This window comes from Acinonyx jubatus, chromosome E3 (genome assembly GCF_027475565.1).
Source record: "Acinonyx jubatus isolate Ajub_Pintada_27869175 chromosome E3, VMU_Ajub_asm_v1.0, whole genome shotgun sequence".
NCBI classification, from domain to species: Eukaryota; Metazoa; Chordata; class Mammalia; order Carnivora; family Felidae; genus Acinonyx; species Acinonyx jubatus.
In genome coordinates this window covers 15,766,106-15,789,036 of record NC_069398.1, presented here as the reverse complement: position 1 = coordinate 15,789,036, position 22,931 = coordinate 15,766,106, and the positions used below count along the sequence as shown (strand labels likewise).

Below are 22,931 nucleotides of genomic sequence, written 5' to 3'. Positions count from 1 at the left end.
CGCCGACAGATGAAGGGATAGAGAAGATGTGATACACACACACACACACACACACACACACACACACAGTGGAAAATTACTCAGCCGTAAAAAGAATGAGATCTTGCCGTGTGCGACAACGTGGATGGATCCAGAGGATATTATGCTAAGTGAGATAAGCCAGTCAGAGAAAGACAAATACCATGGGATTTCCATATAGGTGGAATTTAAGAAACAAAACAGAAGAACAAACATAGGGCAAAAAAGGGACAAACCAAAAGACAGACTTTTTTTTTTAAATGTTTATTTGTTTTTCAGAGACAGAGAGAGACAGAGCACCAGCAGGGGAGGGGCAGAGAGAGAGAGGGAGACACGGAATCAGAAGCAGGCTCCAGGCTCCGAGCGGTCCGCACAGAGCCCGAGGCGGGGATTGAACTCACAAGCTGTGAGATCATGACCTGAGCCAAAGTCTGATGCTCAACTGACAGTGCCACCCAGGTGCCCACGAAATACAGACTCTTAAATACAGTGAACAAACTGGTGGTTGCCAGAGGGGAGGAGGGGAGGGGGGAGTGGTGAAATAAGGGTAGGGGATTAAGAGTACGATTTACCGTGACGAGCCCTGAGAAATGTATAGAAATGTCAAATCAGGGGCGCCTGAGTGGCTCAGTCAGTTAAGCGTCTGACTTCAGCTCAGGTCATGATCTCACGGTTTGTGGGTTCAAGCCCCGCGTCAGGCTCTGTGCTGACAGTTCAGAGACTGGAGCCTGCTTCGGACTCGTGTCTCCCTCTCTCTCTGACCCTCCCCTGCTCGCACTCTGTCTCTCTCTCTCTCTCAGAAATAAATAAACATTAAAAAATTAAAAAAAAAAAGAAATGTCAAATCATTATACAGTACCCCAGAAACTATTTTAACCCTGTGCGTTCATTAGACTTAAAAAAAAAAAAAAAGGAAAAATTTGGAAATCTAACAACAACAAAAGAAGAATGCATGCCCGGTTCTCAAAACAAAACAAAACAAAAAACAAAAAACAAACCAAAAAAACACCGCATGTGTCAGAAGTCTTCAGAATCTTAAGTCGTGAGAAATCTGGAAAAGACGTGTCTTTCTGAAAACAAAGCGTTCAGATCTATGTGCCTGACTGAGGCTGGCTGACCAGGAGGAGGTATTTTGGGTCCTCCTTCTCCGTATCCCCATCTCGCGTCCAGCAGGCAAACCAGGAGAGGAAAAAAAGGCCAGGGGCCCCCTTTTGGGGGGGAGCGGAGGGGACAGCCAGACTCCCACTCCAGGGCCAGGACATCCTGAAGACCAAGGCGGGGAGGGATGAAGTCAGGGGAATCTGGAGGCTAAGGCGCTGGAGGCATCCAAGTTCAAGGATCACCCCGAAAACTGGCCCGGACCTAATAATTGAGCCTGGGGCTTCAGAAGCTCTGGGTCCCCAAGATTCCAAGGAATCCCCACTGAGGAACCTTCAAAAGATCCTTCGTGACACGATTTTCACTCACACGTGCTGGCTGAGGACGCAAACTTTGCCTGGTACCGGTGAGAACTCTACAGACCATACACTAGGTACGTATTTTTTTATATTAAATATAATTTATTGTCAGATTGGTTTCCCTACAACACCCAGGACTCAGCCCAACAGGTGCCCTCCTCAATGCCCATCACCCACTTTCCCCTCTCCCCCACCCCCCCATCAACCCTCAGTTTATTCTCAGTTTTTAAGAGTCTCTTATGGTTTGCCTCCCTCCCTCACTGTAACTTTTCCCCCCTTCCCCTCCCCCATGGTCTTCTATTAAGCTTCTCGGGATCCAATAAGAGTGAAAACGTATGGTATCTTTCTCTGACTTATTTCACTTAGCACAATACCCTCCAGTGCCATCCACGTTGTGGCAAATGGCAGGATTTCATTCTTTCTCATCACCAAGTAGTATTCCATTGCATATATAAACCACATCTTTATCCACTCATCACTTGATGGACATTTGGGCTCTTTCCATAATTTGGCTATTGTTGAGAGCGCTGCTGTAAACATTGAGGTGCGTGTGCCCCTATGCATCAGCACTACTAGGTACGTATTTTCAAACAAAGCGTCAAGATGCTAGATCTAACGAAGGAACTGGTCTTCTCAAAAGGTAGACGTATTTTCATAAAACGTCTAACGAAAGAGGGGCGCCTGGCTGGCTCAGTGGGTTGAGCATCCGACTCCAGCTCAGGTCACGATCTCACAGTCTATGAGTTCGAGCCCCGCGTCGGGCTCTGTGCTAACAGCTCAGAGCCTGGAGCCTGCTTTGGATTCTGTGTCTCCCTCTCCTCCGACCCCACTTATTCTCTCTCTGTCTCTCTCTCTTTCTCTCTCAAAACTAAACAAACATTAAAAGCAAAAAAGTCTAACAAAAGCATAAAAATTAAAGCACACTTCCTTCCATATCAAAGGCCTTGACCTTAAATGAAAAGAGGAGGATGACCTAGAATCGGGGCGGTTCCAGAAATTCTGGACTATCCAGTTATGTTAAGATTGATCAAATGCCAAATCGCTTTCCCTCTCTTCTTGAAGTGAATCCGAGCAGGAAGGCTTCATGTCACTGAACAATTTCACTTGCTATTTGAAGCATTCTCATGTAAGACCGACAACTCCTTTAAATTTTCCCAGGCAGCTGCTAGGGGTTGCTAAGGAAGTGACAGAAATAGAAAATATCGTAAATAACTAATTAGTGATTTCTGAGGGGCAGGCTCTCTAGGTTTGTTCTTTCAGGATCTCTCACAACTTAGGTACAGAGACTAGACAAGTTTCTGGTCTTTCCTCTCCCTCTCTCTCTTTTCCCCTTCCTACTTTCTTTTCCACATTAAAGAAGGGATGCAGAACCTTCAAGCCGGGAGAGGGAGATTCTGAGCCGCTCTGTGCCCACCCTGATAGAAAGACACAGAACAGGACCCAGGCCTCCTACCTCCAACGCAAGCCAACACAACAATTAGTGTGCCTGTTTTGTTCGGTTGTGCCTTGGGGGAAGATTCCATTTGAACAGAAGAGTCTGGAAACAGACATCTGTTGTTTGGATGGTACCAGCACCCATTTCCCTCCCCGGATAACCTCATCCTGGTTCTGGAAAACGCCCCCAGGGGAGCCTCATTAGGGCTCCGTTCTCTCCCTGTCACTGGCCACAAACAAGGACTGGCCACTGGACGTGAGAGATCTGGGGACACGGTTTAAGCCCTAATGAGGCCACCCCAACCCAGGACTTCTCAGATACAGAAGCCATTTAATTCCATTCTGGTTCATGCTTTGTTCAGATTTTACCTGGAATTTCTGTGTGTTTAAGCCAGAAGAGTCGTAACCCATAAAAATCTGTAGCCGAAACCAAGTGTCAAGCCACAGGGAAAGATTTTCTTCAAACACGCTCTCATGTGTTGTGACTTGGGGCAACTTCTTCCTCCCGGCAGACGAGAGGTGAAGAAAGGAAAAAAAGAAGGGCTCCTGGGTGGTTAAGCGTCCGACTTCGGCTCAGGTCATGATCTCTCAGTTTGTGAGTTCGAGCCCCGCATCGGGCTCTGTGCTGACAACTCAGAGCCTGGAGCCTGCTTCGGATTCTCTCTCTGTCTGTCTGCCCCTTCCCCACTCATGCTCTGTGTCTCTCTCAGAAATAAATAAACATTTAAAAAATGTTTTTAAAGAAAGAAAGAAACCGAAGAAAAGACACAATCCCAGCAACACCTAGGAGCACCAAGCACGAGAGCTGAGGGGAAACTTGTAAGAAGGAGCTGTCAACACAGTGCTACATACATGGATGAGAACCAGTAGGTTCAGAACAAACGCACTGCTCTGGTCTAAATAAGAAACTTAGTCGTTCTGGGCGACGTCGTGGGATTTGCTGGTCGAAATCACCATGCAATTTTCAGATGTGAAGCGGACAGGGCACCCAGTTAATGTCCAGCATGTGTGTTATAAAGGTATTTTCTACTCCCTTACAACCCAGCAATTGCACTACTAGGAATTCATCCAAAGGATACAAAAATGCTGATTCGAAGGGGCACATGCACCTCCATGTTTACAGCAGTGTGATCAACAATAGCCAAATTAGGGAAACAGCCCAAGTGTCCATCGAGTGATGAACGGATAAAGAAGATGTGGGGGGTGTCCACACACACACACACACACACACACACACACACACATATATATAATGGAATATTACAGGGTCATGAAAAAGAATGAAATCTTGCCATTTGCAACAACGTGGATGGAAGTAAGTGAGTCAGAGAAAGATACATCTCATATGATTTCACTGGTTTGGAATCTGAGAAACACAACAGATGAACACGGGAAGGAAAGGAAAACTAAGATAAAAACAGAGAGGGAGACAAACCATAAGAGACTCTTAAATACACAGAACAAACTGAGGGCTGCTGGAGGGGACGTGGGAGGGGGAATGGGTTAAATGGGCGATGCGCATTAAGGAGGGCATTTTTGGGATGAGCACTGGGTGTCATATGTAAGACATGAGTCAGTGGGTTCTACTCCTGAAACCAAGACTACACTGTATGTTAACTAATTTGAATTTAAATAAAATAAAAAATAAAGATATTTTCTAATATTAAATGTGTCAACGTTCACATATGGTAACGTGATTATGTTCGTGGTTTGTTCATATCCAAATAGTTACAGGAACGCTAAGGAGGAAAGACAAGGGCCACCTGGTGATATTCTCTCTGTATCTGAACACACAGAACTGGCTAAGAAGAGGACAGAGTTTGTACCAGAGTTTGCTTGTTTTAAACATGCTCTAAACATCTGTATGGGTGTCTTGTTTACTGTTTACTTAAAGTGAACTCTTATAAAGCCTCTTATTTTACTGGGGCAAACATGCAGGGTTAACCCAGGTTGGAAGGAGCAAGGAACCACCCACACCTGTGATCTCAAGAAACGCTGTACTTTGGACTCAGCCCATGTCCCATGATCACCACCTAGTGGCTGTATACTTAAATAACAGGTATAGCGGAGCCGTAAACATCTTTTAAATTGACCCCAGCAATGTCAAGGTCATTTTGTGGCACCAGATCAAAAACCAGACTTCCCTCCAGAATGGAGGGCTTAGGAACCAGGAAATTAAGACACCAGAAATCTGGGTAAGGGTGGAGTACCACTGAACGTAGATGCATATTAATGGCAATACTGTATACACAAGCATCTTCCAGTGAGTGGAGCCTTTACCAGTAGGAGTGCATGAGTCCACATGGTAAAGGAAAAAGCCATGCTGACGAGGAGGCAGGCGAGCAGAGGGCTCAAATGAAGAAAGGATGTGAGCCGCACAATTATCTACGGAAAAGCAATACAGGCAGCCGGAGCCACAAGTGCAAAGGCCCTGAGGCAGGGCCGTGTTATGCTTCTTGGGAGGCTAGTGTGGCTCAAGCAGAAGGCAAAGAGAAGAGGCCAACGGATGTGGTTGAAAAGGCAGTCAGGGCTCAGATTCTGTTGGGTCCGTGGATTATGGTCAGGACTTAGAATTTCCTTCCAAGTTGACAAGAAACCACTGGAAATTTCAAGTACGGGAGTGATACGGTCTGGTTTATGTTCTAAAACGATCACTTACCACACTTACTGTGTGGAGAGCAGGCTACAGAGGGGCCAGAGTGTCAGCAGGGACAGGAGCAGAAGTCTACTGCAGAAGCAAGGGGAGGGGGAGGGCGGTACCAAATAAACAGATACATAGATAGACACATAACACACTAGATACATATGCACGCAGGCAGACAGACAAATATATACATATGTACGTACGTAACACAGATAAATGATAAATGCGTGTATATGTATGTGTATCTCCACCCCATCCAACGCATTTACAGTAAAGATAAAATCTTTACAAACCTTTTAATTATTATTTTTTAAGTAAGAGAATCAATACACGGGGAACAAAACCTACAAGAGTAATACTCATGACTGAAGTTTAGAGGATACTTTTTTTTTTTTTTTTTGAGAGGGAGAGAGAGAAAGAGCAGGGAGGGACAGAGAGAGGAAGAACCCCAAGCAAGCTCCGCACTGTCTGCACAGAGCCTGATGCGGGGCTCCGACTCGTGAACCGCGAGTTCACAACCCCAGCCACAGTCTGACGCTTAGCCGACTGAGCCACCAGGTGCCCCCAAACTCCCGATATCAAAATACAGTCTCACAGAATCAGGTAAATTGTATGTGTTCATCTAAAATATCCTGGGGGCACCTGGGTGGCTCAGTCGGGTGAGCGTCCGACTTCGGCTCAGGTCATGATCTCGCAGCTCGTGAGTTCGAGCCCCGCGTCGGGCTCTGTGCCAACAGCTCGGAGCCTGGAGCCTGCTTCAGATTCTGTGCCTCCCTCTCTCTCTGCCCCAACCCACTCACATTGTCTCTGTCTCTCTAAAAAATAAATAAAAATTTAAAAAAATAAAAAATAAATAAAATATCCTGTGAGCCCCTAAAATAGTTTGGTATTCCAACTGCAGAATATATGCCTAGTTTATTTATATCAACTTATTTCACCCAGCCAGCCAGCTCTACCCCTTGATAGAAGAGAATAAAGAGAGATACATACAGGAAGACCATATTCTTGTGTTAATTACGTTAATGGAAGCCGACTGTCCCCCAGACCCCTTCTCTCCTCCTCCTTGGGCCCAGAGACACCCGATACGGTCCCCAGACTGCTCTGCGGCTGGATGTGGCCACACAACAAAATTCTCACGGACAGAATGCGAGCGGAAGTTATGGGTGTCGCTTCTGCCTCATGTGCTCACGAAGAAATCCCTTCCTGGACTATCACCGGCTGGAACGCGGCTCTGATCTTGCGGAAGAGAAAAACCCTCTAAGGCGGGGGGGGCTCTCCATCAGAGGCACCTTGTCCCCACCACAGGACATTGGGCAAGTCTGGAGACATTTTTGGCTGTTAAAATTGAGGGTGAGGGACTAAGTCCTGGCATCTGGGGGGGGAGGGGGCAGAGAGGTTGCTAAACGCCCTACAAACGCCCGAAACAGTCCCCACAGTGAAGAATGTCCCAGCACAGAATGTCAACAGCGCTGAGGCCGAAAAACCTTGCTCCAAGGCCCTGTTGCTCAACCTCTGTGTATCATCATCCCCCAAGTATGTTCTCAAAATGCAAATTCGGCTTCAGAAAGTTTGGGAGGGGATTGAAGAGTCTGCTTCTCTAACGAGCTCCCTGGGCGACGGGCAGAGGAACAGGACAGAAAGAACAGAACGTGCGTCTCTGAACGACCTTGGGGAGCACGGCTGCCCCGGCAGTCTACACTGGCTGGCTGCCGTGTCCACGCGGGGCCACTGCGCAAACACGCACAACCAGAACTCCCTGCTTGCAGCCTGTGCTTCCTCCGGGTGACTGGTCTGCAGGCAGCACTGACCGCTAAAACTCTGAATATCACCTTTCATCATGTAGGAGAAAAACCACCCATGGCATTTAAGCCACCGCGTGTTGGGGTCTCTGCGTGCTGGCACTTTTGTTTTCAGCCCTAACTAGCACAGGGTCCATCTGGATGCTGACGTCCACGTGGCTGTTTGGCAAGAGGCCTACAAGGGCCCAGAAGGTGATGATTTTCCAGGAAGGGAGAAAAAAAGCAACGGAAGAAAAGAAACAATAAGGGGGCCGCCGGAGATGTCCGAGGAGAGGGTCCCACTGCTGTAACAAATGACCACATCGAGCCGACGGGCTTAAGAGTTCTGCAAGTCGGTTAAGAGTTCTGGCTCAGTTGGTTAAGCGTCCGACTTCGGCTCACATCATGATCTCACGGTCCGTGAGTTCAAGCTCCGCGTCAGGCTCCGTGCTGACAGCTCAGAGCCTGGAGCCGGCTTCAGAATCTGTGTCTCCCTCTCTCTCTGTGTCCCCACCCCCCCGCAAAAGTAAATACACATTAAAAAAAAAACGAGTTTTGGAAGTCAGAAGTCAGAAGTGGGTCTCCTAGAGCTAACATCGAAGCATCAACAGGGCTGCGTTCCTTCTGGAAGCTCTAACGGAGAATCGATTTCCTCCCCTTTTCCCTCACTTCTGGAAACTGCCTGAATTCCTTGGCTTAGGGCTCCTTCCTCGAGCTTCAGAGCCAGCAACAGTGGGCCGGGAGCCTCTCAAACCGCCATCCCCTGGTTCTCTCCCTCCGCCTCCCTGCTCCACTTGAAAGCATCCTTGCGATCACAATGGCCCGTCCAGGTGACTCCGCATAATTCCCACGTCAGGGCTAGCTCTGTAGCAACCACAATTCCGCCTGCGGCCAGGTTCCCCTCTGTCACGCAATCTAGCACACTGACACGTTCTGGCCGGCCGTCAGGATGGGGACATTTGTGGGGAGGGGGGCATGATCCCGCCTTTCCGGCCATCAGAAAGCAGCTGGTCAGGCAGCCCGAGGGCAAGAAGCGAACACAACTTGGGAAACGCAGACAGGGTGCATAAAACAGTGAGATGGTGGCTCGACTGAGAGTAACAAGAGAGAACCTTCTGGGTGCTTCCAAAGGTCACCAACTGCAGAGCAATCCTAACGAGGAAACATGCCCTACATGCAGCTTTTTAGGGTTTTTCAGTATAGAAAGATGGTGGTCAGGGGAGAGTAATGCAGAGTGATGTTCTCGAGGAATTCCTGGGATCCTTTTTTTTTTCCCTAACGTTTATTTATTTTTGAGACAGAGAGAGACACACACAGAGCACGAGCGGTGGAGGGGCAGAGAGGGAGGGAGACACAGAACCCGAAGCAGTCTCCAGGCTCCGAGCTGTCCGCACAGAGTCCGACATGGGCCTCGAACCCACAGACCGTGAGATCATGACCTGAGCCCAAATCAAGAGTCGGCCGCTTAACCAACTGAGCCACTCAGGTGCCCCCCTGGGATCTTTACGCCGTCGGCCCCAACCAACGTTTGATGTATCCGTGCTACATAACAGTTTCTGTAAATTAAACTTAGTCTAAGTTTATGAGAAGAGTGTCCTGTATTTCAGGCACTCCCTGGAGTGCGACGTTTCAGAAAACCAATTACCTGGGGGAATTCATGAAAACGTGCGCAGGTTAATAACAACTGATGCGCACGGACCACGCAGATCAGATCCCAGCACATCATCACCGTTCTCTCCTTGCAAAATCACCGTGGCGTTCTCAGAGGCTGTGATTCCCATTTTAGAGATGAGAAAACAAAGGCTCAAAGGCTAACTATGTGCCCCATGCACACAAAGCAAGGTAGACACAGCCTCACATCCTGAATTTCGGACTGCAGGTCCCGCTTTTGTTTTCAAAACCCCACGCAGCTTCGAGGAGTCAGAGCGGCCTGTGACAGGGGCACTCAAGGCTGTCTGCCTCCAATGTCCTCAGCTCCAACACCCTGCAGAAGCCTTAACCTGGGGGCAAAGGGGAGGGTGTACCTGTACCTGTACCTGTAGTGAGTAACAAATCCAACACAGGGCCTCTGTGTAACTGTTTAATTACTAAAAGGCGAACAACATAGTTCTGATCATGCGTTTGGAGAAACGGAACCCAAATCATTCTTGGCACATAATGGTCCGTCCGAAATAACCCAAGCCCTTCTAAGATGCTGTCGGTGACACCTCCAAAGGCCATGTGTTACAGTGAAAAGACACCTGCCTTGGGACAACCCACCTGTGTGACCGCGGCACTGTCACGGGCCCTTCTGAACGTCGGACTCTCTATGTACAAGTGGGGTAAGAAAGTGCCTCCTTTGTGGGGCTGCTGTGGGGACCAGAGGAGACAACGTTGTGAGCTGTAGGGAACCTTTTGGGGAGACTGTCTAGCCCACACAGCTGGGTTGAGTGGGTTTCTCTTTCTTGCACCCAAAAATAGGCTTTGCAAAAATAGCATCGCGAAAGAGCCTAGAACAATTCCTAGCCAGAGTTCCCAAGAAATGTGTTATTTCTTTCCAGAAGCCTGAAGTTTTGCAAGAAAACTTAGCACACGGAAGGCACTCCTTGTATTCACTGGTTCACTGATTCAAGATCTGTGCTTCATCAGCCACCACTATGGAGCGCCTACTGTGTGCCAGGCGCAGCTCTGGGTGCTGGCACATGAACAAGGACAGGACCCCTCGTAGTTCTTCTTCCAGCAAGAGCGAAATGGGTAATTCGGGTGATCTGGGAGGGTCATACATGCTGTGAAGAAGATAAAACAGGGACAAGCTCAGACACAGAAGCAGGTTTTTAAAAAAAACTAGATAGCTGGGAAATGTCGTTTTGAGGAGAGGGAATTTAAGCCAACGTCTGAAGGATGAGCGGACACAGGTAGTTTAAAGTCTAGGGGCAGAGTATTCCAGGAGGAGGGAACGGGGGGGGGGGGGGAGAAAAGCCACTTAAGGGGCCCCCGGGGGTGGCTCAGTCCATTAAGGGTCCAGCTCTTGGTTTCAACTCAGGTCACGACCTCGCGGTTCAGGAGTTCGAGCCCCGTGTTGGGCTCCAAGCTGACAGCGCGGAGCCTGCTTGGGATTCTCTCTCTCTCTGCCCCTCCCCTGCGAGCGTGTGCTCTCTGTCTCTCAAAATAAATAAATAAAACTTAAAAAAAAAAAAACCCATCCCTCAAGCAGGAACGAGTGAGGGCCCACGGCAGGAAGGAGGCCACTGCCAGTCTGTTGTTGGGAGCAGATCCCCCACCCAGCCCGTCCTGCACGTCAGTGAGTCTATCTGCTTGTGGAAACTAAGAGTGTCTGGCAGAGAAAGGTGTGTAATTAGGAGTCACTCCCACGCGGCTGGAAGGACAACCCTTCCAGGGGACAGGAGCTTCGAGACAAGTAAGAGAAGATGCCATGTGTTTGGGGCCAAAGCCTTGGATCTGAAGCCCAGCTCCAGTGTCCCGGGCCAAGGACTTGCCCTGTTTGTGCATTAGTTCATTCCCGTGGGAAACACCGGTGATGACAGGACCCCGTCCCAAGGTTCCACCTGAACGAAGCCAGTGCTTGGAGAAGAGCGGACACGACCACAACGCGACAGTCACCCCCCACCCCTGCCCCAAACCTTCATCTCCCTGTTCCACTGAAAATAACCATTACTAATCCCCGACTTTGTGTTTCGCCTCGTGGATCTGCATTTACTAATTCACACCCGTCGGAATGTTAATCCACACCTTGGCACGGCCAGACCACCCTTGAATTGGGGATGCAAGGCCGCCAGCTTCCCCAGCAAGGAATTGTTACTCAGCGTGTAAGTCTGAACGGACAGAACGTGCGAAGTAAGGGAATCCTAGGTACGAAGTCCAACATTTGGGCCACGTTCAGAGAAACAATATCCTCAGACGACTTTCGAACATGCCTGACTTCCACCTGGCAGCTCGTCCCGTACAGGGAAGCCCATCTCTGGAATCCCAATAAAAAAGAAGGGGAGGGGGGAGGGTGGGTGATGGGTATTGAGGAGGGCACCTTTTGGGATGAGCACTGGGTGTTGTATGGAAACCAATTTGACAATAAATGCCATATATTGAAAAAAATTTTAAAAATTAAAAATAAAAAAAATTTAAAAAAAGGAAGGGGAGGGGGAGGAATAGGAAGGAGAAGGGGAGGGGAGGAGGGGGGGAGCGGATGGAAGAAAAAAGACATGCCATCCTAGAGAAACAAGTCCTCTCCTCTCTGATGCCCCTTGGTGAAGTAATAAAATTTTGTTTGTACAACTTTTGCTAAATGTATTCCTAGTTGTTTCATTTCTTTTTTCTCTCCTTATACTCTCAACACGGTTGGCGTAGGCATATAGGAAAACTCTAGGTTTTGCATAGAAATTTTCTTACCGATCCCCTTAATGAATCCCGTCATTCTTCCTAATAGATTCAGGGATGGACTAGTTATCTTGGGTTTTCCATTAAAAGATGAAACTGGGGGCCAAGGGGAAAATTCTACCTCCCCCTTTCTCGTTCTGTTTCTCATCCAAGTGCATTATCTTATCAAATTCCTGAACAAAGGTAAATAACAGTGATTGTTACGGGCACGGGCGTTCTGGCCTTGTTCGGAATTTAGCGGGAATGTTTTTAGCGTTACACCATTAAAGATGACGTTGGCTTCAGGGAGGATCCTATTTTATTAGCTGGTGTTCTACACACCAGAAATAAATATTTAACATTATCAGCTCTATTTTTGGCAGCCATAAGGTGAACCATGGGATCGTTCTCATTTGCTCATGGTAAGAGCAGATCACATAGGGGCGCCTGGGTGGCTCAGTCAGTTAAGAGTCCGACTTCGGCTCAGGTCATGATCTCACAGTTTGTGAGTTCGAGCCCCGCGTCAGGCTCTGTGCTGACAGCTCAGAGCCTGGAGCCTGCTTCGGATTCTGTGTCTCCCTCCCTCTCTGCTCACGCTCTGTCTCTCTCTGTCTCAAAAATAAATTTTAAAAAATTTAAAAATTTAAAAAAAAAGAGCAGATCACATAGTTTGATTGCCTAAGATCGAACCATCCTTCTATTCCTGGAATAAACCCCACTTGGCCCGAGCTTTCCTTACCTTGGAGTATAATCATTTACTTGTCCATTTCCCCATTCTCTTAGCTCCTGCAGACCACTGGTCATGACTGATTCATGTCTGACCTCAGCACATAGCTGACAATCAGTACATGTTTAAATAGTAAACAAATGAATGAATAACTAAAATAAAAATAACACTGGACCTCCCCAGACTAACCCTTCGTACCTCTTTCTTTTTTTATTTAAAAAGTTTTAAGTTTATTTATTTTGAAGGGGAGAGAGCCAGGGAGGGACAGAAAGAGAGAGGGGCAGGGACAGAGAATCCCAAGCAGGCTCCGTGCTGTCAGCACAGAGCCCGACGCGGGGCTCGAACTCACGAACCGTGAGACCGTGACCTGAGCCGAAACCAAGAGTTGGACGCTTTACCAACTGAGCCACCCAGGCGCCCCTGTACCTCTCTCTAAGTTAAAATACTCAGAAAGATCAGGCATCTGTCCCAGACTGGATTCTTCGTATGTTTAACAAACATGTGGTTTAACTGGCCCCCACTTCGAGCAACAGAAGCCTTGAACACCTGGTCCTTAGGGGGACACTATCCCCTATGGTTTCAGTGAGACTAACTCTGTTTCCCTGCCCCCACCACTACCCCAACCTAAAAGAGTGACCACATCACCCAGGCCTGATTGGAGTATGGCACCCTGACTGCTGCAGGAGCGGGCTCATCACCCGACCTGGGCCAGAGGAATCTCCAGGAAGCTCTTACAGAAGCTCCTAAGAAAAATGACTTCAAAAGAATTAATAAACATAAAATCTATTTGTCTGGGGTTGCTGCTTACCTACTTACCTAAAATATGGTGAGATGACCTATCTGAGAATAAAGCAAGGTAGAGAAAACCATGGCAAAGAACGGAAAGAGGCAGGGGGCGCCTGGGTGGCTGAAACGTTTAAGCGTCCGACTTTGGCTCAGGTCATGATCTCGTGGTTCGAGAGTTCAAGCCCCACGTCGGGCTCTCTGCTCTCAGCACAGAGCCCACCTTGGAGCCTCTGTCTCCCTCTCTCTCTGCCCCTCTCCAGCTCACATGCTTTCTCTGTCTCTATCAAAAATAAATTCATTAAAAAAAAAGAATGGAGGGGCGCCTGGGTGGCTCAGTCAGATGAGCGTCCAACTTCAGCTCAGGTCGTGATCTCACAGTTCATGGGTTCAAGCCCCACATCGGGCTCTGTGCTGACAGCTGGGAGCCTGGAGCCTGCTTCTGATTCTGTGTCTTCCTCTCTCTCTGCCCCTCCCCTACTCATTCTCTGTCTCTCAAAAATAAATAAATGTGAAAAAAATTTTATTTTAATAAAAAAATTTTAAAAAAAGAACGGAGGAGCACCTGGGTGGCTCAGTCAGACGAGCATCAGACTTCAGCTCAGGTCACAATCTCACAGTTCATGGGTTCAAGCCCCGCCTTGGGCTCTGTGCTGACCACTGAGAGCCTGGAGCCTGCTCGGATTCTGTGTCTCCCTCTCTCTCTCTCTCTCTCTCTCTGCCACTCCCCCATTCACGCTCAGGCCCTCTCTCAAAAAATGCATAAACATTTTTAAAAATTAAAAAATATGTATTTTTTAAAAATTTTTTAAAAATGGAAAGAGACAGAGACCTGGTGATATCATTTGAGCCCCTGGATCCAGCTTTACCTGAAGTCATTATCCCCTAGACTTCCTAATTACTTAAGCCAGCAAATTACCTTTTCTGTAGCTTAAGTTCAATTTCTATTACTTGCAACCAAAAAAAAATATTGTCTAATTCACGCGTTGCTTTGTTTCCCCATGAATATGCTTTGTACATTCTTAAATAAAGGTTGAAAAAAAAATTAAAGTGAGGAATCCTAACTAGTGAGTATTAAAACAAAAACATTCAACCGCCTGCTTTTAATTAATGGCAAGATGGGCTGAAAGGCTCCCTTAGTGAATTATAATTTCAGACTGAAATTCCCCAGACAGTTATAGAGGGAGCTTGTTAAACCGCAGAAACCAATGGAATCAAGAGATTACTTTAACAGGGCGGTGGTTCAATCGGTTCCAGAGATATCATCCATTATGCAAAACCAAAACCTTTAAAACTTCTTACCATACAACCCCAGCCATCTCTCATCCACCTAAAATCCCAAGGCCTCTCTCCTGACTCCGTTTAAAAGTAAAAATGACTGGTGCGGTCAACAAAAAGAAAAAAAAAAGAAAAAGAAATAAATCGTGTCATGACAGTTGGAGACCACCAGTGAAAGGAGCCAAATCTCAGGCCAGGGTGTTTGGCGGGGCCTTCTAGAACAGTCCTGCATTCTCAAATGCTTTCAGTTCTGCAGAAAAACTGAAGGCGAGCACGCCCTTGGCACTCTAGATGTCTCTGTAGCTTTCCAGGCCAAGCAGCATCACTTCTGTAGGTTCAAGAAAACGTCAGCGCACAAGCCCGAAGTGCCAGCCCATTTCCCTACCCTGTCCCCTTGGTGAAGGATTCTGGCGGTGGTTACTTCGTGAAATCAGACTCTTCTCCTCCTTCAGCTCAAGTTACAATAGACCAAATTCTGGAATCTGGTTTTGATTATTCTCTAGAGAGCTACTTAAGAGCTGCTTCAGGGTTTGAAATCCCTCATTCAGACATAATCTTGAAATAAAAGGCTATATTCAAATGAAAAATGCATTACAGCTTTCTCTTTAGGACCTTTAGTACTTACGGGCAAGAAAAAAAGAAAAGAAATGCAGGAAAAGGAAGAATGGCACGGGGAAAGGGAGAGAGAAAGACAGGAAAGAAGGGGCGAGTGAAATTTCCTACATCACAATTGCTTTCATTTTATCATCACATAACCCCTGTTGGAAGTAATATTGTGCCCATTCTACAGATGAAGTAACTGAGGCTTGGTGATCACAGGAGGAAGACGCCGTGGCTTCTGACTCAGAGACGGATATAAAAACACGCTCTGAAAAATGCTGCTTCTACCCTACTGGCTTCCTCCCTCCAAAAAGTCTAACACAGAAGTTGGTTCTAGGACCAAAGTATTTCCGCGGATGGACCCTATGGAAACAATATAGTCTCATCTAAAAAACGGAAAAAGAATTTTTTTAAAGAAAGAAACAAAGTAATCTGAGGTCCAACAGAACTAGCAACATGGCAGAGCAAAAGCTAGAACCCAATTATTCCATCTCTCAGGTCTTACTGAACCCACCTGACCAGAATCTATTTTATAGGTGCAATCCATCTCTCCAGATCACATACCGGCCCTCCTGATTAATGAGGGAACAACTGAAGAGTTGTCCCGCCTTCAAGAAAACGCTCACTGGAAACAAAAGAGAAATTTATTTGTGACCTGTCTTCCTCCGCCTCAATGTTCCTGTTTATATCCCGTTCCTTTTGTTATTGTTCCAATATATCTGGGAGGTATTTCCCCCTTGCTGTTGCAAAATCTGAAAAGGGGCGGAAAATCTACACTGAAATAAGCACATGGAAGCCACAATTCTGGCAACTGCCAAGGGTATGGGTATGCCAGTTCCGAAACGAGTTTAAACCAGAGGTCGCAAACTGGTAGCGTATCCAGCCCACAGACGTGTTTTGTTTGTCCCACAGTGCTGGCCCACACAACGCTTTTAAGAAATTTTCATCTGTTTGCCAATGCTAAAAACCAAGAGCTTTCGCATCAAAGCCCTCCTCTTACCAAGCGGAGGATGTGGTGATATCTGCACGTGGAAGGGGGTAGCTGGATCAGAGAGCAGTAGCCGTGACCTGTAGACAGAGCACACGCCCCAAGTTTCTCCCCGCCTGGTCTATTTCACTGGGTATCTGAGTTGGTGACCCGTGGTTGAAAAGGTCAAGCAGCTGCAGATTGCAAAGCCAACCAATCATTTTCAGACTTTTCCCAAAAACATCCCCACTAAGAGACTCGTCTGTCAATATTAGGACAGCTGTGATCAAAGGTAAAGCATATGAGACCAAAATGATTTGAGAAATTAAAAAAAACAAAAAAAAAAAAAAACCGTAGTTGGGTCCATTTGGATTTCTGCTCTAGGATACTCATTTTTTCAGAAAATACACTCACCTTTATTACTTCATTTATTCCTCCCAACAACCCTGCAAGGAAGGAATTATTCCCAGATAAACAAACTGAAACTGAGTGATGTCAAATCAGCCATCTCTCCAAAAATTATCCAACCAGTAGGTTGTAAAACCACATTTTGAACCCAGTTTTGTCCACCTACAAACGCTGTGCTTTGGGAATAATGAAAGAACAGTGTATAAAGCCACAAGGCTTGATTCCACCTCAGGGCCTTTGCACCTGCTCTCCCCCCACCCCCGTGGGAAACCTCTTTACCCAGATCTTTACATGACAGGATCTTAACTCTTTCACTTCGTTTGCCTCACCCTCACAGAGAAGTTTTGCCCAGCCATCTGATCTAGCGTAACACAGGCGTGCATACACGCACACACACCAATTTCCCTCTAGACCCCTACTACTCAAAGTGAGGTCCAGAGATCAGAAGTTAGAAATGCAGGCTCTCAGGCCCCTCCTTAGACCCGCTGAATCAGAATCGTGTATGTTAACAGCATCCCAGGTGATCCACACCCACTTGAAGTTTAAAAGGCACTGCTCTACTAGGCGCCCTGCCCGGTGGAAATATAACCTGAGTCACGAGTGTCGTTTTGAATTTTCTCATAGCCGCATTAAAAATGTGAAAAGGAAAGCTGTCTGCTGTCTCCCCTCCCCACCACCAAAATGTCAGTTTCAGGAGCACCGAGTGCTGACTCACCGCTTTACCCCGTCCTTAAAACAGTACCAGGTACGTGCTAAATATCATCACGTGTTTGTTAAACGTAAGAAGGTAGTATTTTACGTGGGGCAGGAAGAAAGTAGCACCGTGAGATTGGACAGATGTGGGCAGCTCAACCACGGACCAGCTGAGCAATCCTGGGCAAGGGATTGGTCCAGGAGCCACCTGTAAGTTCACAGCCCTCACCGTTACACTCAGATGTGATAGGACATCTACAAAGCGCCAGCCGCTGTAAGTCACAGGTATTCCATAAATGCCAGAGCCTTTCTGGCGTCCTCCCTCGTTCTCTCTCCAGATTCCACGTGCACCCAGTGCTGCTGTGACCACCTTCCTCTGGGAAGCAGGAGCCAGGCCATGGGAACCGTTTTCCTGAGTGATCTTCCCCAGCCAGGGGGCTGAGCGTATTAACTGTTGGCAGCGAAGACAGCTTGAGACCAGGGAGGGTCGCTTCCCGTCACCCTGGAGCTGAGTGGTTTCCAAAGCAAAGCAGTCACACGGTCCCTGTACAGCCTGTAAACCACAAGGGAGGCAGCACCTCAAGGCAGCCCTGTCACCGTGATGAGTTCTGCCGGGTCGGCCCGCCACCAGGTCCCGCCCCTTAGAGGAGTATGAGGTCTGTGCCCAGACACAGCTTGGATCAGCCCATTCTGAAAGGTGCATCGTGGTTCTGCCTTTTTCCGTTATTGGTTTGGGGGGGTGGGGAGCGGAGGGTTGAGTCTACCCCCCCCCACCCGTTAATCACTGGCCTGTGTCAATCCACCAAGGGAGGCTTGCTTCTCCCCAGCTTTTAACACCCCCCATCCTAATCCATTAGTCTATCTTGCCCGGAAATCGGATGCACATGTCCTAATCTCAAAAGTGTTTTTAAATCACATTAGATCAACAGCAACGGGAGAAAGCAAAACCCGGATTTAGACATGACTGGTGCGACACCGAGAAAATAAAACCCCCAGGGCTGCTTAGCCGGGATGGGAGGAAAGCCCGAACCAGTGTCACCCAAGCACCTGCCCCAAGTTCTTCTCCCTCTGGCTAAAAAAACAAACACCAGAAACACTCGCAGAATTATCAGCCTATGGGGAAGCACACGGAAAAGAAAAAGGAAAGAGAACAAGTCGGGGAGAATCAAAACTTCCCATCAGTCTGTGGCCCTCTCATCTGGCAAGCAGAGGAAGATGCTGCACAGACCACACCGCGGGTGGGGAGCAAGCGTGACCGGTCAAGTACACACGCGACCGCGTAGAGATGCAGCTGTCCGACTCTTGGTTTCCGCTCGGGTCATGATCTCAAAAGCTCCGTGCATTCCAGCCCCCTATCGGGCTCTGCACTGACAGGTGCAGAGCCTGCTTGGGATCCTCCCTCTCCCTCTCTCCGTCCCTCCCCCACTCGCGCTGCCTCGGTCTTTCTCAAAATAAATAAATAAACGTAAAAAAAAAAAAAAGAAAAAAAAGGTGCGGTTGGACCAGAGACACAAGAGGAAGGGTTTCTCTTACTGGTCTGACCTGATGCCACTGTTTCCTCTTCTACATTATAATGAGGATGTCATCCCTCTTCCTCCAAGGGAGAGAGAGAGAGAAGAGCCTGAAGACAGAGAGCCTCTGAAAATCCCGCAAACAAGCCTCCAAGCACTGCTGTCCCTGGTAAGGCTGGAGAGGTATCCAAGCTGCCCCGGCACACTCCCAGGGGCCCGAAGGGGTTTCTAGAAGACTTAGCAGCCAGTCGGGGTGGCTAACGATACCCTCTGCCTTACAGAGATGCTTCTCGGGCATTTGCAGTCAGCACCACTAAGCACTGTAAGGATCTCCCACGGGGGAGACACTGGGGTAGAGGATGGGGCACCCAGAGAAATCGTATGGTCCTCCCAAGTGAGGATCAAGGGAATCTGCCCATGTCTTCAGTAGAACAGTTCTGCAGATGGGTACCAAACATTCACACTCAGCCCCGAACACCACACCAGGGATGGCTGGGAGGACCACAATGCTGGGATAGTACCTTCCACAGCCATATCATAGCAGTCTCCACGCCTTCTCCTCCCAGCCGCGGTATGCAAGAACATTAAGAAAACCTGGCATCTCCTAGCTCCTCGTTCAGAAAATCCCCCCGCCCCGTGGACAGGACCTCCTGACCCACATTCCACCCTGCAATCCTTCATCCAACTTTAAGTCGTCTGAATAAAACACTCCCTTTTCTATTTCCAGCTGCTGCAAAGCAACCCTAACACATGTTGGAAAGATGTGATCTTTATGCCTCTCTCTCCCCCGAAACGGCACTGGACACTTCTCCTGAGATACACAGCTTTAAAATTAGAATTGGAAAAAGCCACCGTTTCCCTTGTAGGGCCGAAGTTACCCCACGGCAGAGACCAGAATGCCCCCCGGCCAAACCAACCAAGCCAACGAAACCAACCAAACGCAGCCCTCCCAGACATCATACCCCCTCTCTATTTTGCTGTTGTGGCGCTAATCATTCTAACACCTTTTTAATTATAATCGCAAACTGGAAGCCATGGCTTGTGATGTTATAAATACTGATTTTCCAGTTAAATTAGGCATTTGCTGTTTTATGTTTTGATAGGAAGGGGCTGTTTGAAGCCTCCTAAAATATTGCAATTAGTTCTCACTGTTGAAACAGACAAGACATTAACAGACACATTTGCTGTTTCGGTTTAATGTGCTGGAATGTTTATGCCTAAGTGTACTTCTCTCAAGCTTTGAAAGCATAAGGCATGTTTTTTAAAGTGGAAGAAATCAATCACAATACACCCATTTATTAGCTTTTTTTTTTTTTTAAGTTAAGCTATTTCTGAAACTTTCCCAGGCTGTAATTTAAACTTGGAAAGCACAGCTCTTCAACAGGAAGGAGACTTATCAGGAAACAACCCTTGTATTTTACCTATTGGCTCCGTTAAGATGATAACATCACTTTAGCTGACAGAGCCTGTGTTTCTGTTTGACGATTGCAATTAATTACTGAGATACAGCCGAGATGGGGCCAGCCATCCAGATCTGTTTTCCAGAGAGATATAAAACCAGAGGAAAGAAGCAAAGAAAAAACACACCCCCAAAAAAAGCAAAGGAGGTTTGCATTTTAGCATCTACACCAGTGTCGTGTTCAATGTTATGGCTGGCAAGAAAGCTGCATTATTAATTTATGTTACCTGCACCTAACTTTCTACTCCGCTCTTCTCCCTTTTTCTCCCCACTGGCAGAGGGTGGAAAAGGCGAGAGGTGAACATTTCACAAGACAGAAGCTCCAATCTGTAGCGAAGGAGGCGCGGGTTACAGAAAGGGCACGGGCACCGGGCGTAAAAACTCACAGGGCACCAACTGGTGCTCCCAATGCAAAACCTACCCAGCGGGTGGATAGAAAGTTCTGGAGATGGGGGCACCCTCCGTCTTTACTAGAAAGCCAGAACTGGCCAGCATCACCTTGTTTAACCGTTCCCGGGTCATTTGGCTCTAACCTGAAAAGACTAAAGTTGGATTCCAGCCACGCAAATGCGTTTCAGGGCTATTCTGAGACATTCCAGGGGATCTCCAAGCCCCTAGATCAATCTCGCTACCCTGCTTCATCCCCCCCGCCGGCGTCCCCACACACGGAAGCGCAGAGCCCCGCCAGAGCCAGGGCTGGGAAACACCCCGCGGGCACGAAGGCTGGGGATTCCCAGGCTCGGAGCTGGGCAGATTCGGAAGGCACCTCCCCGGACGAGGAGCCTCGAGGCGGGCAGGACAAGGCGACACCTCCACCCCTCGCCCTGAAATAGAGTCCTCCTTGACCGGCGTCCAGCCCCTCGCCGCCGCTCCCGCAGAGCAGCCCCCGCCGGGGCTTGACAGAGCCCTCGCTGGGGCCAAGGGCTCCCGGGACCGCGGCGCCCGGGTGTCCGAGGGCCCGGAAAAGCGGCGGCTCGCCCTGCGGGTCTTGCCGCGCGTCCACCCCCTCCCGCCGCGCCCAGGGTCCTACCTGTACCACTCCAGCCCCTTCTCGTAGTTCCTGTCGAAGAAGTGCGGCTCTACGCCCACCGCCCGCACGTCCGGGTGTACTCGGATCGCCTCCAGCAGCGCGCGGGTCCCTCCTTTCTTGACCCCGATGATGAGCGCCTGTGGCAGCTTCTTCTCCCCGTAGTCGGGGGTGCTGGCGGCGCCGCCCCTCTCGCTGCTCCCGTTGGCCGCTCTCCGGCCTGCGAGCTCCTCGTCGGTGGTGCTGGACTCCTGCGCCTCCCTCTCCAGCAGCGCGCTCTGCGCCGTGATCATCTCGCCGGGGGCCAGCGGGGTCCGGAGCCAGGCGTCGCGGGCGCCCCCGCCGCCGCTCGCCAGCCCCCAGCCGTCGGCCCCGGGGGCGGCGGGCTGCTCGGGGGGCTCGGGCGGCTCCCCGCGGCTCGCGTTGTCCGGCGGCGGCGGCGCGGGCGGCTGCGAGGGGGCGCCGAGGCGCACGGGGGGAGGCGGCAGAGAGGGTGGCGGCGGGCTCGGCGGGGGCTCGGCGGCGGCGCCCGGCGGCTCCTGCAGCGCCAGGGGGAACTGCAGGGAGCCCGAGCCGCCCAGGAGGCTGTAGCACAGGTAGGTGACGGACAGGGACAAGGTGCACATAAAAAGCAGCTTGCGCGCCGGCGGGCCCTTAGCAGAGGCGCCGGGCGGCGGCGGCGCGGCGAGAGGTGGAGGCGGAGGCGGAGGCGGAGGAGGTGCGGGCCACGGGGCCATCGCGGCTCCCGGCTCGCGGCGGCGGCGGCGGCGGCCCCCGGCGCTGCCCGGACATGGTTTCAGCCGCCGCCCCCGCCGCCGCCGCCGCCGCCGCCGCCGCCGCTGCCCAGCCGCCCCGGCTGCATGAAGCGACGCCGCTGCGCCCCCGGCCCTGGCCGCTGTCCCGCTGCGCCGGGGGGGAGCCCGGCCGCATGGCCCCCCCCCGCCCCACTCTTCCCGCGGAGTCCGGGCGGCCCCCCCCAACCACCACCACCCCCCTCAGCCGCCGGCAAGGGGACCGAGGGGGGCGCGCGGACCCGCCGGCCGCACCTGCTCCGTCTGCGGCGCCCCCGCTTCCCCGGCTCCGCCGCGGCTCCTGCTTCAGCCCCGGCCGCCGCCGCCGCGCGCTGTTGCGGCCCCGAGTTCCTTCCCCGCTGCTAACTTTCTGCCGGGAGAGCGGAGAGGCGCGGAGGGGAGGAGGAGGGGGGCCGGGCGCGCGCCCCGCGCCGCCGAGGGAGGGGGAGTGCGCCTCGCGCGCGCCTGCGGAGGGGGGCGCGGAAGCGGAGGCGTGCGCTGGGGCTGGGGCGCCCGGGAGAGCGGAGATCGCGCCCCCCCCCCAGACACGCGGCGCACTGGAGGCGTGCCCCGCCCAGCCCCGCGTGCCTCCCTCTCCCCGGGGAGCCTGGGACGCGGCGCTCTCCATCCCTCTCCCGATACTTTTAGGGACACGGAGACCGGCGCCAGCCGCCGGAGCCGCGCACCGGGGAGCTGGGGGCCCGAGGACCGAGAGCTGTCGCTTCCCCTCTTCCCCTGGGACTCCAGGCCGGCTCGGCCCGTCCCTGACCCGCCTTCTCTCACCCCGGATATCCTCCTGCCGGGGGTCCGGCAGTGATTTCTTCTACGTTTTCCCCCACAAACTTCCATCTTTGCAGCCTCCCCATCTTCTGGGTGGAGTTTTGACACAGACCCCCAGGTTTCCCAGCCCCAGAGCTTCCGCCTCTGTCCCGCCACCGGGTGACTGCGCCGTCTGCCCCCAAAGATGAGGCCGTCCCCGCCCCGACACCCTTCACGACGCGTACAC

The 22,931-nt window shown here is 50.4% G+C and overlaps 1 protein-coding gene across 1 annotated transcript in view; it reads right to left on the bottom strand.

The window, feature by feature from the left end:
• HS3ST4 (heparan sulfate-glucosamine 3-sulfotransferase 4) overlaps positions 1–21,911 on the bottom strand; it is a 388,556-nt gene extending 366,645 nt beyond the window's left edge. The window contains exon 1 of the mRNA XM_027051142.2: positions 21,138–21,911. Coding sequence (XP_026906943.1) covers positions 21,138–21,871 — 734 coding nt within the window. The 5' untranslated portion in view covers positions 21,872–21,911. The remainder of the gene's footprint in view (positions 1–21,137) is intronic.
• Positions 21,912–22,931: the final 1,020 nt, after the last annotated feature.